Raw genomic sequence first — 16,021 nt, 5'->3', positions numbered from 1 at the left:
TTTTGACTAAAATAATAATAAAGAAATTCACATTTGTCAGCTGACACAAAGGAAAGCGGAAACAGGAAGTTCGTCTCAGCTGTTTTCGCCTGGTACAATGCACCAACATTTAGAATGCGCGTGGTGGAATAGCTAACGTGAAAATCATGTTTATTTTTTATGCATTGGAATAAAGATAATTTAACATTCACATTTTTTGTTCTAATTAGACATCTGTATTTCTGCGGCTAGGTGTTCTGTACTGTGTTGGGCAGGCACAGATTGAAGAATTACTCTCGGGTACTAGCTAGCAAATCAATCATTTAACGATATATTTTGAAACTTGTCCAAGACGCCAACTGGCTTCGTGTGAACGTCACATCTACGATGCAGGAACAGGGGCTGAAAAAAGACGGAGAGGACAAAGTCGATGTGCATTTTACTGATCAACCTAATGCACTCATCGTCTGTAAAGTGCATGAAAGCATATTCGTTGATGATCAGTTAAAGGTAAGCACAAGCTAGCTATAACCTACGTTACCTGCGTACATTAGCAGCTTCATACCATAAAGGCGTATTGCTGCTGTAAGTTATCTGACGTGTAATGTTAGCACAACGGAAAGCAAAACACTCATTGAAACATAATGTCTTCCGATTGCTAGCTTGTTACTTGTAATTAACTTGTTTTCTTTCATCATAGTAGTTGTATGTGATGTTAGTAAACGATCATTTTACAATGTTATAACGTTATTTCAACATTTCACAACTTGTCCCACTGCAAACGCAAAATGTTAACATTATTGCTACATAACTTTCTTACGTAGTCTTCTTATTTCTCTTTAATTCAATCTGCATTCCGCATGCGCTGTGTAAGCACGTCTTCACTGACGTCTTGGTTTGTTTCCCTATAAAAGGGCAAATCTGCAGCTCAAATACTGCACATAGACTCATGAGGTGAGCGTATTTTGCACACGATTCTTCTTTTCGCAAGATTTCCGGAGATAGGCTAACGGAAATTATCGGGGATGACGACCTACCGATTGACTACTGGATCCCCTATATCGATATAGTGTACTGTGCATATTGCGTGCATTGTTTTTAGAACCTTTAACGAAAAATTAAACAGCGCGGAGTTCACGCGGACGTTTACAGTGAGCACAGTGATCACGGAGTGGCAGACTTAAGATTCCACTGCCGTCACTTGTGCTCTGGCAGTTTATCAGTTGGTTTATGTGCCATAGTGTCCTCTCTGGTACATTCCAGTACATTCTGAATTCATCTGGTTTTCCTCCACCAAAACTCACACACAGGTCACACTTTTCCATGGCAGCTTCCATGCTGGCTCTAACAGCACTGTCAGCGCAAAAGTTTGGAGCCTTTCCTAAATAAAAACAGGAAACTTGGAAAGAGCCTGTCCTCGCACAGAATAGAGTTTGCTTATGTGGAGCTCGGTCTAATAAAGCAGTGTAATACAGTGAGTTGTGCACTTAAACAGGTATTAAAAGATTATAAGGGTTTCTTGGGGCCTTTTCAATCTCATGAATGTTGTGTTTGAATCCTGATGTTACCTTTCTTTGAACATTGAGGATGGTGCCACGGGAATCTCTCGCTTTCTCTCCTCTCTCTTTGCGGGCCTAGTTACCTCAGGGTAAATATTTCACATTTGTGGTTGCATGTGTATCATTGTGTACACACATTTCTCTCCCATGCACTCCTGTCTCCTGTTTGTTTTTCCACCAGATCAGCGTGGCGTGTAGTCTGGTGGAACAATGGTTGAGCTTTGTCTGATGACTGTTGGGTTAACCCTCTAATGGAGGTAGTGGTGGGTAGGAGGGTCATACAGAGACTGTACTGCAATCCCTGTTTATTGCAGGGCAGCCTACACCACAGGTGACAGCACTGAGACCAGGTTATTGCAGTTGCTTTTGGAAAATGTTACATCTTGGCAAACATTCTCCAAAAGGAACTATAATACAAACGCCTTAAAGATTAAATATTGGGCAGAGTTGATTGTAAAACAAAACCAGGAGCAAAGGTCAGTTAAATTATGGAATTCAGACATTAAGTTTTCCCGCCTTTTTTTAAAATGAGCTTGTCAGCTGCGGCAGTCTTGTGATGGAGAATTCCACTGTGACTGGTGTCTTAGTAGAATGTCCTGTGGCGCTGGAACTTTTGATTTTTCATAAAACTTCTGCTTTGGTCAAAAGCCACCTTAGATGGATATGAGGCTTTCACCATCCAGCAAAGTATTAGGTGACTCACTTGTAAACTACTTCACATGAAGAAGGTAAAACCCCAGGTGAACAGAGAAATTCAGCGGTAGTCTTGTTATTGCTTGAATCAACTGGAAATGGACATTGTGGCATTCATTGAGGTCTTCAAAGTACAGCAGACCTTGTTGGCCGTCCCCTCTGTATTTTGCTGGTTTGATTCAGACTTTGCATATTCAAGCAGATTTTTTTCCCTTGTCCCGTGCTTGAAGGCAATTACAGGGTCACCCCTCATCAGCGTTGCATTCCAAATTGTGAGGGGGTGCCAGGATTAAGGGGTTCAGAGTCTGAAGTTCTTCTTAATGACTGACGCCTATCTGACATTATGCTGATTCAGAAACTTAACCTGAACCGCACTTTTTTTTTCTGTGAATTCGGTGAGAAAGTAATGACTCCTTATTTATCCAAATTTGACTGTTTGTTTGTTTCCTTGGAAGAAGAGTGCTGGGTGCTGACTCACCTGTTTGTGTCTCTTCCTGAGGAGTTATGCAGACTCAGTGCACCATTCACTGAGGTCATTATGGTGGGGAGAGATTGTCATGAACCACTGATTTTAAGATTAGCCTAATACCCATTTAAAGCATGTCTCTCTCTAGAGTGTTTATGGCTGATTTGCTGCACATCTTTTAGAACTGCATAAGGATCAGCCACAGAATGATCAAAACCTTTTGAGCAAATTGGTGCAAATGAAATGCCTCACTTTCAAGAGTAAATATTGTCTACCTTTAGAGTTCTCTGAGTAATAGAGAATGTTAATTGCTCATTAATAATGCAACCATAGAAATTTGTTGTTCCAACACAGACTCAGTGCTGAAACAGGAAAGCTGTTCCTTCATCCCTACAGCCATATCAGTTCTTAACAAAGGCTTTTTAAATAGTGCTGCAGACATGCTCTATTCTATATAATCAGCATGCTTGTGCTACGTGCTTGTGCTTTTTATTATTTACTTCGCAAGCCAAAGTGCTGATTTCCATCTCTGTATAATGGACTTTTTCTATTTTTAAATTGCCAGCATAATTCCTTTCATGTGTGACCGGGCCTCTTGTCAACATGCGCAAATAGACACAGGATTGCGTGCATTTTTTGCGCTTCATGCATGTGAAAGATCGGCCTCTGCCCTTAGACACAAATCCACTCTCCAGCAGCTGACTCGCAGATAAACCGCGTTACCCCGGCAGTTGGCTTCGCATTTTATAACCCCGAATGTTTCTGACATTAGCATAATTTGATTACCGCGTGGAAAACATTATCAGCGCGTAGCCTAGCCGTTCCTGCTGACTCAAGGAAGGGATCTGGCCCCGCGGTGTCCCCAAGGGCCACGGAGAGAAAGAGAGGGCAGATCGCAGCATCTGACTCTCAGTCCTCTCGCGCGCAGGAATGTGTCACTAAATAGCCGACCCGTCTCGCACCGTCGGCGCACTCTCCGGGGAATCTTTGTGAAGGTCGCTGAAGTGAGCCAGTCTGGTTAGACTGAGACCCTTGCGGTTTTACGGGCGCTTAGATTCACCCCAAATCACAGCGCATGGCACCGCAAACTTTGTTTGACCGAGACCATGTGGCGGTTTTAACGCATCCGTGTGCACAGCACGCTCCCGCACTTTGTGTTTGGAATGGAAGCGTGATCTTGTTCCAAGGCTTTGTTCAGACGACTTGGCGCGGACGTTTTTAGCACATTTCTCGCCGGTCTTCCGCAGCCGCGCAGCTGTGTGATCCCAGAGGTGCGGTGACTCGCGTCTTTGATCCGATGTCTTCCCGGTGCTCGCGTTTGATGCTGTGAGATGACTTCAGACTCCCCCTGCAGCCATGTTGGAAACCTGCATCATGCCGCTGCTATTCTTTCCGCAAAACTTGTGTTTTCCGCCCCGAATTCTTTCCGTGCCTGTTCAGTTTCAAGTTTCCATTTGTTCACTCTCCCTGGCGCGGTGCGCTGTCTACGTCAGCGTTTGGTGTTGGGCCGTCTCAGAAGTCACACCTGTCATTTATTTGATAGCGTTCGTTGCTCACATCCGTTGTTCTACGACCAAGTACTTGCCCCAGTTTTTTAGATGCAGATGCAAGTAAGTGTGGTGGAGTGCAGACCCATAATTGGACACGTAACAGTCTGGAAGCAGGACCCTTTAGAACCCTCGTGCTCAGACTTCCACAGCGATCAGGGGCGGTAAGCCTTTCTGCTCTGCTGCAGCTCTGTTGCTATGGCGACCTTAAGCAATGGCGACAATGTTAAACGGCCATTGCACCGCCTGCAGTGCACTGTCCAAGCCAGGCAGAATTCTGGGTACCAATTTGCTGCAAAACCAGCACTCTCTCCATGGGGTCTTGTTTGCATTGGAGGCGGGGGGTAGTCATTTTTGAGTTTATTGGTCCCCTGTAGCTCCTAACCACGGCCCTGGCATCACGTAAAAGGACACTCATTGTCACAGATATTTTCCCCTGCCCCAGAAACCAGATGTTGGGATATTTCTCTGAAGGCGTTTATACAGACAGGCCTGCCCAGAAACACTGTGGCCTTTTCGTAGCAGGTCTGCGGATTCATAGGAAAGTGTGGGGAATGCAGCCGCGTTTATCAGTGTTTCTGAAATAACTTGAGCGTGATGTCTCCTCTCAGGCATATGGAAACTGCTTCATGCCTGTCTGTACCAGTGGGAGCACGCTCAGTCTTTGTGATATATGGAGTATCGCAGCTTTTCCGCAGAGCTGTTTTATGGCGTAAAATGCCATTCGGCTTATGTCGGAAAATGGTGATCAGACTCAGCTGGCAGAGTGAAGACACATTTTCCGACATAAACCGCCCTGCTTCGGTTAAAGTTTGGCTTAGACAGACTGATATAACTGGGTCTATTGACCTTTGTGCTCTTGAATAAAAGCGTGCCCTCCTGCGTCCTGCTCGCGCTTGCTTCCTGGAAAGGTTATGGCAGGATGTGGTAAACAGGCGTCGTCGGCAGGTGAAGGGCTGACTTCGTCCGCCTGCAGGTAGTCACGTGTGGAGGAGAGAAAGATTGGGAGCACGCGTGGCTTAAAACCAGGAACAGTGAATTCTGCTTCCTGGAGAAAACGTTCTTCCACGGCACTGTTTACAGAAGTCTTAGAGCTCTTATTCTGCACAACATTCTGCTGCACCACATCTTACTAAATTATCCACCTGAGGACCCTCTTCTGTAGATTAAAGCTCCACATGTTGAATGAATAATTACCCCTTTAATGTGCAAGATCACTACATGTGATTAGAACGCTCTTAACATTCCAACGCTGATGTAATGATCACTACTAGTCACTGAAAACAATGGTGTTCTAGAACACTGACTTGGAATGTTGGGGAAAAACCCTTCTTTTCCAGGGATTGAAGATAGACCGGTCCAGGCAGGTATTAGGCTACATTTTTGCAGGGCAGCCCGAGGTCCCAGACAGAAATGAAGCGGTGTATTGCTGTAACACCACTTCCCTGTCTCCGACGGTGACTGATGGTCATTAAGCCTTCATGAGCCCTGCAGGGGACCACATCTAACCACTGACTGGACATGGAAAAATGACATCAGCCCCAGTTTAAAAAAAAAAATTATAATCTAGTCATAGCATTTAACAAATGTGACGCTATATTATCTCAGTGTAATTGCTGCTTTGCTCTGTGGAAACACACATTAACTTTGCTGCACCACAGCATTTTTTTTTACTGTGTAATTACACCTGTATCCTAAAAGTGGCTGTGAAGTAGAGTCAAAATAACTGGACAGTGACATATTTACAGGAGTCAAGATCAGCCTAAAATAGCTGCACTTCGCTGTGGGCAGCATAGCTTTCGCTCCCTGTCACAGAGAGAGAGAGAGAGAGAGAAATGGGGATGGATGCAGATGGAGTGAGAGAGAAAGGAGGTGGGTGCCTAGGGCACGCAGGGAAACGGGAGATGAATGGAATTAGCGCTGGTGGAAAGTATGCCGCCCGGGCTGCTTGATAACACAGCTGTCTGCCCTGCTCAGCTGATTACGATTTTCCATCTCCAGTAGCACATTTGCGCAGGGACGGAGAGGGTATGCTGGAGAGCTGGAGATTAACTGTCAGGGAGGACAGGGCTATGGAGAGGGTGATGGCACCGTTTTCCATTCCCGCCCTCTCTCCCTCCCTCCCTTCCCCCCGCTCTCCCTCCCTCCCTCTCTCCCTCCCTTCCTCCCTCTTGGGTAATGCGCCTGGGTCTGTTCTGTTGGAGGGACGTTTTTTTTTTTTTACGGCACTTGTAAGCTCCGCCCTTAAATGGGCTGAACTCCAGAGTGGGATGGGCGGGCCTGTTCTTTGGCGGCTTATATAACAAACAGAGAGCCGGGTCTGTGTGAAACTGTCTTCCTCAGTGAGCAGCTAGGTTGGAAGCTAGTACCTTCTGGAGGGTTCCACACGCAAAGAGAGAGAGCATCCCGCACCTGCTGGAGGGTGAGCTGACTGAGGAGGGGAGCTGTATTTCTGCTGTGCTTCTCTGATAAACACATCAGGAGCACACGCGCTCAAGAGCGCACATACCTGGAGCAAACAGGAACGAAGATCTCGTATCCGAGAGACAGCATACTGCACCATTTTGCTTGTTCTTAGTTTCCTCTCTCTCCTGTGGGTGCTAGACTTGATCCTGAGGTCTTGATTGACTTGGATTGAAGTGCCACACTGTGACACCTGCTTCCTGCATCAGAACTGAATGTGTTCCGTTAGTCTCCAGACATACTTGTGAGTGAGACAAAGATAGAGACCGAAAGAAGGAAAGAGGCAAAAGGGAAGGGAAGAAGCACACAAGACGATAGCCTACATCAGAGCTCCCATCATGCACCTGAAGACCGTGAAGTGTAACCAAAACTGTGTGATTGCCACGTTAGCTGACTTGGAAGTGTTCAACAATCCAGTATCGCAGGTAAGACGCTAGCCCCCACTGCAGCCTGGTCTCACCCTGACTCTCCCCAATGTGTGAGGAGGAATCTCTGGCCAGATTTTACTGGGGGGAAGTATGTAGCAGGTAGTTCCATGCTGCCGCTGGGTCCATGTCTTCTGAGAAAATGCGACTGATCACCTTATGTAACGAAACCGGTGCAAATGCATACGTATGCATTTCATTCATTTCAAAACGAACACATTTTGTCCTGTGTGGGAATCGTTCTGTCTTGTAGAAGAATACTTATCCTACAGTCATACTCAGACGCTACATACGAGACAAGGTGTGTTCTGACGTGAAGATTAAATATTCCAAACTGCAGGTCATTCCAGGGCAGATCGGTAACAACTGCAATGGTACAGTGAGTTGTGAGTTTTTCCAATGGCTTTTAGAACAAAGTACAAAGTGCTTGTGATGGTGTAAGTCTGTTGGGAGACATTTGGCAGCAAGCAGCTTTTTTTCCATAGATCTTGGGTAGCTGCTGTCACCAGTCAGCTCTACAGGTGAACTCTGACCCTTAGACCATGACTTTGCACTGCACCTGAGTGTTATACCAGTGATGACCAGAGAGAATCTGAGTGAGGCTGAAATATAAAGGAGAAATAAAGCTGATTTTAATTTTTCTCTTGAGCCTGCAGAGTGACATTATTGTTGTATCTTTCTGCAAACAATTACTGTATTTGTTCAGACAGAATTGTATGAATTATGCTTTAAGTGAGCTTTGCTCGTACTCATGAACACATCAATTGAAGGTGATGAGCTTGATAACGCTTTGGAATTGGTTAAACTACAAACGTCTTTGTGACAGTTCTCTGTAAAAACAAAGCGCTATACAAATAAAAATAGATTTGATTTGAGTCATTGGGTCACGAAAGACACCATGAATGAGAAATAAAAAGCAGAACATCTCTCACCCTTCTGCTTGAAATGTAGAGCTCCTTTACCTCTTTGACACGCCGCTCCTTCCCGTAACAAATGAAGTCTGATTGGCTGATTACCTCCCCATGACAAATCAGATCCGATTGGCTGACTGACCGCGCACGCCTGTGTGTTCCCAGGCCGGCTTCGAGGCCCTGTTCCGCTCCTTCGACGCCGAGGCCACCTTCCAGTACTTCAAGAGTTTCCGGCGCGTGCGGGTCAACTTCGGCACCGCGGCGGCCGCCACCGAGGCCCGGGCGCGGCTCCACAAGAGCGAGTTCAACGGCAAGGAGATGCGCGTGCATTTCGCCCAGGTACGGCACGGCACGGCACGGCCCCGCCCTCCTCTCCGCACAGCTCCTCTCACACAGTGAGGCGTCTGATTTCAGTCGTTCCGTAGCGCCACAGCCCCTAGAGCTGTAACGGGCTACCTGTAAGCACAGTCAACCTGAGGGGATAGTATTGAGCAACGGGGGCCTACTGATTTGTGTGTTTTCATACAATAACGACTAATCTGGCAGGTCAGTCTCCAGCTAGCCTGCTTGAAAATGTGTTGTACAGACATAGGATAACTCAGGCGTAGGATCCTTCACAGTAGCCGGGTAATGTATATTTTTTAAGCGCAACTCAAATCAGTGGCCTTGGCGGGTGTAGTGTTACCCAGCTCCCTGTTCGGAAGCTGCACTTTCAGGAAAGAAAAACCTCCCACAAATGCATTGTGGTGTTGCAGTTGGTATTCCTAGCAGATTGACTGTGATTGGTGCGTGAATGGTGGGTTCATTTTTATTCCTCCCTCTCCTTTCCTTTCTTCTCCTCCTCCTTTCCTCCCTCCAGTCTGTGCACATCGGGAGCGCTCGTCTGGAGCCCCCCAAGCCAGATAAGCAGTTCCTCATCTCCCCCCCTGCCTCCCCTCCCGTGGGCTGGCAGCAGGCGCTGGACGCCACGCCCGTCGTCAACTACGACCTGCTGTGTGCCATCTCCAAACTGGGGCCAGGTACGGCACGCTAACCGCGCCGCGTGCAAACGCAGGGATGCAGCCGGACATGCGTGCACGCGTGGTTTTAACACGGTATCATGAAGAAAAGTTATTCTCATACTTTGCTTTTATACTGAAAGCCTGTTTTTGGACACTTTTCTCAGACAGAGATAATGTTTGTGGCAGACAATGGCTGTATCTGAATACTGTCACATACACAAAGCCTGTTTTGAGTGATTTACGCACATAGAAAGTCTTCATCCCTCAAAATGTTCTTGTTTTCGGGCCCCAGTGTGCTATTTAGACTGAGAGAACAGATGAGTTTCTGCAGTGCTGTGTGTCTGACCCTCTCTCTCTCTCTCCACCTTGCCCTGCCCCAGGTGAGAAATATGAGCTCCACACCGGGACCTCCACCACCCCGAGTGTGGTTGTGCACGTGTGCGAGAACGAGCAGGAGAGCTCCAACAGCGACGACGACGATGATGGGAAGCCCCCGCCTCCCAAAATCATCCAGACGCGCCGCCCGGACTACACCCCAGCAGTCCTGCACTGAGCGGCCCGCCATGACGTAGTCTGCAAAGAAACATTTTGCATTACTGCCTCCCCATCGCCTGGGGGAGCACTTGCAACGGAGCCCAGCTGGGAAAGGGAAGCCTCACGAGGCGGGCAGTTTTCCTTGTCAGAAAAACCAGCGAAGCAGGGGAGAGTACAGCCATTTATTTATAAACTGTGTCAGCCACAGCTGTCTCCTTTATTCTGCCTTTAACGTCCTGCCTGTGAACTCTGACCTGGATAACAGGGCCTGAACTAGAGGGACATTAACTTGACGTGTATGCGTGAATGCATTTGCATATGTTTTTGTCTGTACCGCTTTGTCCAGTGAATGGGCCTTTCTTTTTGGCTTGGGCTTTCAGGAAGTGGTTTAGTTGGTTTTATCAGCGGGCATTGACATAGTGGGCATGTCTCCTGCCTTGTCTGTGGCTGGAATATAATTGAATTTAGAGAGCATGATGATCTGTGACCGATGGTTTGGTGCATTCACAATCAATGTTTTATTCTGTTTCTCTGCTATCATGTCGGTCTCTATGCAACGGACCTACCTCTGTGTTCAACCTCGCTTATTGATTTTGCTGTGGAGTTACGGAGGGTGGATCAGCAGTACTTTATAACGGCCATTTTGGCTCGTAGGGTTCTGCTCAGACACTCAAGTCTGTACTCCACTGGCCTCATGTAGGGCTGTGTGGTTCCTTGTCTGCCCTCAGTAGGGACAGTTTCCACTGTCAGAACAGGAACCACAGGGTCCTGGCTCAGTATGTGGTACTGTTCCACTTCAGGCCTGTGAGGAGGCTCAGGCTAGCCAAAGGGAACCAGTGCCCTGGGCGTAACCATCATGTCTGCCACCAAGCTCAGCCAATCAGATCATCCGATTAGCATGCTGAAGTATGTGCTTAAAGCTGGCTAGAATCTTGCAATGCTTCTTTACTAAAAAGCTCACTACTGTTTGCAGTAGACAGCACCAATGTTCATCTCCCATGGCCAGTCTCAGCTTTTGGTTAAAAGCTGTGAGTATGGGCCTTTTCACAAAAAAAATAAAAAACTGCAAAAGCCAGTTTATCATGTCAAAATACACGTTAATCACGGGCACTTGTGCTGTCAAAGTATAAACTGATATTGGGGGCCACACAGAGGGTATTCAGGAGCTAGCTGTGGTCACTACAAACTCTGTAATATATGTTAGCTTTGCAATTTCAGAAAAAAGCAATGTCAGGCTTTAGCAGTCTAAGAGCAGATGTTTGGTTCAGAATATCTGTTTTCTTTTCTACTTTCTGTTCTGGGAAACCATAGTTTGATGCAGCCCCAGTCCCAGCTCCTGAAGCCCCAGCTCACACTGTAAAAGTATCCCCATATGTGTTTGGTTCCCTGTTGGTTATCTGTGTGGGTCAGGTTCCTCGTCAGCTTTGCAAAGTTAAGCACATGAACAAGTTTTTGTGAAAGGTCACACCACATGTTTTCACTCTAAATCATTCAGAGCAGTAGATCCTACAAGCACTGATGTACCAGGCCAAAAACATATGCCTGAGTGATGAGACTGAACTGGCAAAGGCATGAGGGTTTACTTAAACTGTGGTCTAGCGCTACAAAAAATAAACAAATGTATATATACAGTATACGCATGGAGGAGCATCATTGTCCCAAGAGAAGAACCGTAGGTCTGAAATCATTGTAGCGTATGATTTCCTATGTATTTCACCCAATGCATGCTGGGATAGGCTTCACCCCCTTTTCCCCCACCCACCCATGCGACCCTAGCCCCGAAGAAGCGGGTTATATAATACATGGATGGATGGATTCCCCAGTGTAAAAATGTGTGTTGTGTGTCCACCCTGCCTCCCAGACTTATGCAGTCATCAGTCTGTTTTGTCATCATTATCGTCTTCACTCATACTCTGTATTGCATTGCTCTCTCTCATGCGTTTGTGGTCTCTGTCTCCAGTACTGAGTGATCTAAGGGAAGTCTCGCACAGTAATCTGTCACAGACCTGGGGGGTCATTTTGTTAAAGCATTCAGCTCGGTAATTCACCCCAGCTATAACAAGTATATATCGTGTTCCTGTGCTGCAGTGTTACATCCTGTTCTAAGGACAGGAAGTGTACACCAAACCGAAACAGGCCAATTGATTAGAGTTACTCTGCGTTCACACAGCAAGCGACTCGACTGGTGGGTCGCTTGTGTTTACTGGGCTGAGGGAGGGGCAGGAGGTTCCTGTTGGTTCCTCTTAGTGGTCTCTTGCAGCTACAAATTGTTGATGAAGAGAAATAACGGCTTTGCACAGCTGCTCAGTTATTCACAAAATGGTGTATCGGTTAGATGAACAGGAAGCAAGGAGCTCTGATTTGCTGTTGGCGGGTGATGCCCGCAAAAAGATAAACCTCACGCAACTTTTCTCTGGCAACTTTTGTCGCAAAGTTGCCCTGTTGCTCAGGTTGCTGCCTGTCACTCAGCTTCATAGAAACTTAATGGATTTCTGCCAATTGGTCAACCATATTGCTCGCTGTGTGAACGGGGGGTTACAGTTTTGTGGTGCCAACTGTCTCCTTAGCATAGTAAATGAAAACGACCTTGTATTGATGCCACAGTTATGAGGAAGACCAGTATTATGTGTTGCTGTGGTCTGGTTTATTCTGTGGATTTTTAAATAAGATTATAAACCTAGCTTCAATGTAAAGCTATTATCTGTCCATCTGTCCACTAGATACAAAGGGATATTGTGGGAAGGTAATCAGAAGACTGTGACTGAAGCTGTATTTGGTCAGACTGGCCACAGGTCAAATTGCTAAAATTGAGTGGAAAAACTAGTTGGCTTACTAGCTAATATTTTTCAAAGACCTACTTATTCTGGGCTATGCCAGCCATAGAGCTCAATGCTAGCTAATGCTTTCAGTTTTTTTTAACCAATTGTCTATGCTACAGTATCTGATTTTTTAACACTGATTGCTATTTAACCTGCTAGCCTGTTAGCATTATAAATATTTTTATGTTTATTCATTAAAATGGTAAAAAAAAAAAAAGACTGTATAGCTGCTGACATGCATACAGGCCAACCTTAGTAAGCTACCAACATGCTGAAGTACATCTAAAGGGAACCAAAGGGAGAACAAAGCAACTCACTCACAGCAGGTACATTGTCACTGATTTGTATGTTGCAGGATAGCACTGGGTGCAGCTCAGGTTGTAGCATAAAGAAGGAATAGGAAGCTATAGCTAGAGATACTTATCTAGTATAACTGCCTGTCAGGAGAAAAGAATTCATAGCTTGAAGGTTAAGTAAGCTTGCTTTGTCTGGCTGAATTGTATCACAGATAAAGGCAGAGTCTACTCATTGCCAGCATAGCCTGAGCTATTGCTGCAGGGAATGCCTTCTTTTCCATTGCTGAGTACTTTCCTCTGTGCTGTAGAAAGACAACTGTTGGCCATGTTATTTGTAAGACATTCAAATGTCAGTCTACACACAGACATTTATGAATGTGACAGTTTGCTGCTGAGCCTGTATTTCCACACACTCGTTTGTTAGTTATTCTTGGAAATTCATTTTGACATCTGCATCAACGGGCCAGTAAATATTGTGCCTGTGCCTCAGTTTATCTGAATCCTACATATTGAAATTTCATGGAAATTAACCCCAACATTGCAGTTTGCTATCTTGCAGTGTGTGACTGTTGATTGAATTCCTGTTGAAACTTAGTCAGATGCATATCTGCCTTCACCTGTGACAATGCTGATTGCTGATTTTGGACCCTTTGAATGAATTACCAGTTGGCTAACTGAAAAGCTTCTCTCAGAGTACTAGCCGCTATAATACCGGATTTTTTGTTGTTGTAGAATTCTGTTTTAGCTTGCCCTGCGATGGACTGGCAAACTGTCCAGGGTGGAGGGACGGATGAGCCATGTTACTGTGTTCTTAACCCTCCCCTGAGACCCTGGACTGAAATATGTTCTGTGTATTTCTGAAATGTATTCGTGTTTTTAATGCTATATTAAATGAAAAATAACTTTGAGTAAGCTGGTGTTTGTCATGTCATTTCCTGCTGGACAGCACTTTATATTTCATTGGTGCATGTATGCACTCTTGGATATAAACTTTGCTTGGAGGCAGTTCAAGTTTTGACGTTATTGAAAGTACTGCGTCCCGTTCAGGCTGTACGTCCGGTTAGGACAGGATGGATTACCGTGTGCAGCCTGTTCCCCATGCAAGCCCTTACGAGTTGACCAGTAGATGAAGGAATGGGACTAAGCGAATGGCAGTACTCCGTAAGCACCCAATGACAGGACCACGCTTGTGAGTATTGTCTGGTAAGGTTGTGAATGCTTGACGACTTGCTGAAGAAGGCCAGCTTATCTTCACTTGCCTTTTCAGACTCCTCCTTAAACATGTTGACATACCAAAGGAAAGGAAAGGTCAGGGATCAGTGTTTGAGCCAGAGAGAGTTAGACTGTGGTGGGCAGGGAGGACGTAGGGAGTTCTCACATTTCAGAAGGTGTTATGGTGTGATGGGTGCATCTCGATAACTCTTCAGGGCTTCACTGCTGCCTCTGGTACCCGATACTCATCACCATGGTTACTCAACATCAGGCAATGCCTGTTCTGGCTATTAGACTCCTCTTCAGCACTACTCAACATTCTAATTGTCTTCAACTTTGATGTGATTCCACAGAAGTCCTTCCCCTTCCATTTACCATCAGTAGTAACCAATGAAACTATGCTATTTATTGCCACAATACTTTCATGGAATACAACATCAGCAAATTGCTTTGCACTTCAGAGCAATGTCAAAAAGCAGTCAACCGTGCATAATAAATCCACAGCCAGTGTATTTACAATAGCACGTCTAGCAGTTCAAGGCATAGTAGAGAGGGCTGTTTAATATACTGAAGAGCAAAAAATAGATCAGTATATGGGTCAGCAACATTTTCAAAACTGTGAACTCGGATAATGTTTAATCCATGTGAAACATATTTCCCACACCAATTTGGTGAGTCATTCAAAGGCTAATGCTTAAATGGCTAATGTTAACTGGGCTCTCAGGGGTATGGTATTCTGAAGTGCCTGTTACAGTAAGGTTTATGTCCAAACTTCGTGTTCACCACCAGAGGTCCCTCTTGAGAGAATAATCTTGAGGCAGCAGGAGGAGAAGGTGAGTCTGAAAAACAGGTGTCAGATCATTATTGGACCAGAGAGAAGTAGTAACTGCCTGTCACTGAGAGAGAGAGAGAGAGAGAGAGAGAGAGAGAGTGAGAGAGCGACTAACATTTATTGTATTGATTATATTATTGTTCATATGGTTGTTGTTGCTACTATTGTTTTATGCAAACATTCACTTTGGCAATAATATGCTGATGTGTGGTCATGCCAATAAAACGTATTGGGAGATGGACTGATTAGTTAAAATTTAAAGTCAAAAGCTAAAGTCAGTTATTAAAAATTGAAGTAAATATTGATTAGAGAAATAATGTTCAGCAGCTCAAAGCATAATGGAGAGGGAAATTTAATGTCATGAAGGGTGGAAACAAAATGTATCAGTATAATCTTGGTTCTGTCAAGATGATTAGGGTAATAGGGTAGAAATAGTTATTGGTCATTCCAGTCACGTCTGTTGTGCAGAAAAAAGTGGCAGACTTTTTCACCTTCCGAATTGGATCCAGAGGAAGTGGATTTTGTAACAGTAGTGTTTCTAAAGCCTGTTGCTGTGCCCTCTCTATTACCCTGACCATGTTATTATTTATCATTTTTGAGACAGGACTTTTGAGTTCAAAAAGACGGATAAATTCCGCACATTTTCTCCTTTGCAAATTTCATGTATAATATGTAACGAAAGTGTTATTGCTGTGTGCTAGTCTGACGAAGGTCTTTGACCGAAACATTGTCAGACTAGCACACAGTACAAGCACTTTCAATAATTGCTATTATGTGAAATTTGCAATGGAGACAATGTTCAGTAGTTGCCCTTTTTGAACATAGTTTTGCCTCCAGTGCTTTTCCTGAACATTTGTGAGTGTGTGGCACTCCATCTACAAAATATTGGAGTAAATCTGACCCAGCTAGGACTGCATGAACGGGAACCAGGCCAGTATAGATCAATCCCTGTGTTCAGATATTGCCCTACTTTGCACCACATTCATCCACATCCATCTTCTGCTAAGAGTCAGCCTCAAACTGAATAGAACAGTAACAAAGTCACTGGCCTCTAATCAGCAATGGCACTATCATGCAATCACTGATTACTGCAAGTCATTTTTAAATGACTGACAGAATTGCATTTGTAGATGAAATGAAACCCATAATTCTTTGGTGCACGCCCACAATCATCTTTTTGAGGGGTAGAACTTGGTAGCAAGCTGTTAACTGAATTCGTTTAGTTGATTGAGCTTGTTTTGCTGTAGGATTGTAGACAGTACAGTCTGTGATGTTATATGTGAA

General features: G+C 45.1%; 1 protein-coding gene across 2 annotated transcripts; it reads left to right on the top strand.

The window, feature by feature from the left end:
* The first annotated feature begins 50 nt into the window (after positions 1-50).
* Positions 51-13,601, top strand: LOC118214211 (calcipressin-1-like). Of its 2 annotated transcripts, none has more exons than XM_035393929.1 (4): positions 51-489; positions 8,209-8,382; positions 8,903-9,062; positions 9,425-13,601. In XM_035393929.1, the coding sequence occupies exons 1-4, from the start codon at positions 367-369 to the stop codon at positions 9,595-9,597; spliced, it is 630 nt and encodes a 209-aa protein (XP_035249820.1). In that variant the 5' UTR covers positions 51-366; the 3' UTR covers positions 9,598-13,601. The 2 variants fall into 2 exon arrangements, with proteins under 2 accessions (XP_035249820.1, XP_035249821.1); XM_035393930.1 differs by lacking the exon at positions 51-489 and adding an exon at positions 6,464-7,132.
* The last annotated feature ends 2,420 nt before the right edge of the window (positions 13,602-16,021 follow it).

This window comes from Anguilla anguilla, chromosome 15 (assembly GCF_013347855.1).
Source record: "Anguilla anguilla isolate fAngAng1 chromosome 15, fAngAng1.pri, whole genome shotgun sequence".
NCBI classification, from domain to species: Eukaryota; Metazoa; Chordata; class Actinopteri; order Anguilliformes; family Anguillidae; genus Anguilla; species Anguilla anguilla.
This window is presented reverse-complemented; position numbering and strand designations above follow the sequence as displayed.

Bases quoted from the DNA above. Each gene is read 5' to 3' on its own strand.
- LOC118214211 (XM_035393929.1), top strand. From the start codon at position 367: ATGCAGGAACAGGGGCTGAAAAAAGACGGAGAGGACAAAGTCGATGTG. The intron at 8,383-8,902 runs GTACGGCACGGC...TCCTCCCTCCAG, and splicing joins TGCGCGTGCATTTCGCCCAG to TCTGTGCACATCGGGAGCGC. The intron at 9,063-9,424 runs GTACGGCACGCT...GCCCTGCCCCAG, and splicing joins CATCTCCAAACTGGGGCCAG to GTGAGAAATATGAGCTCCAC.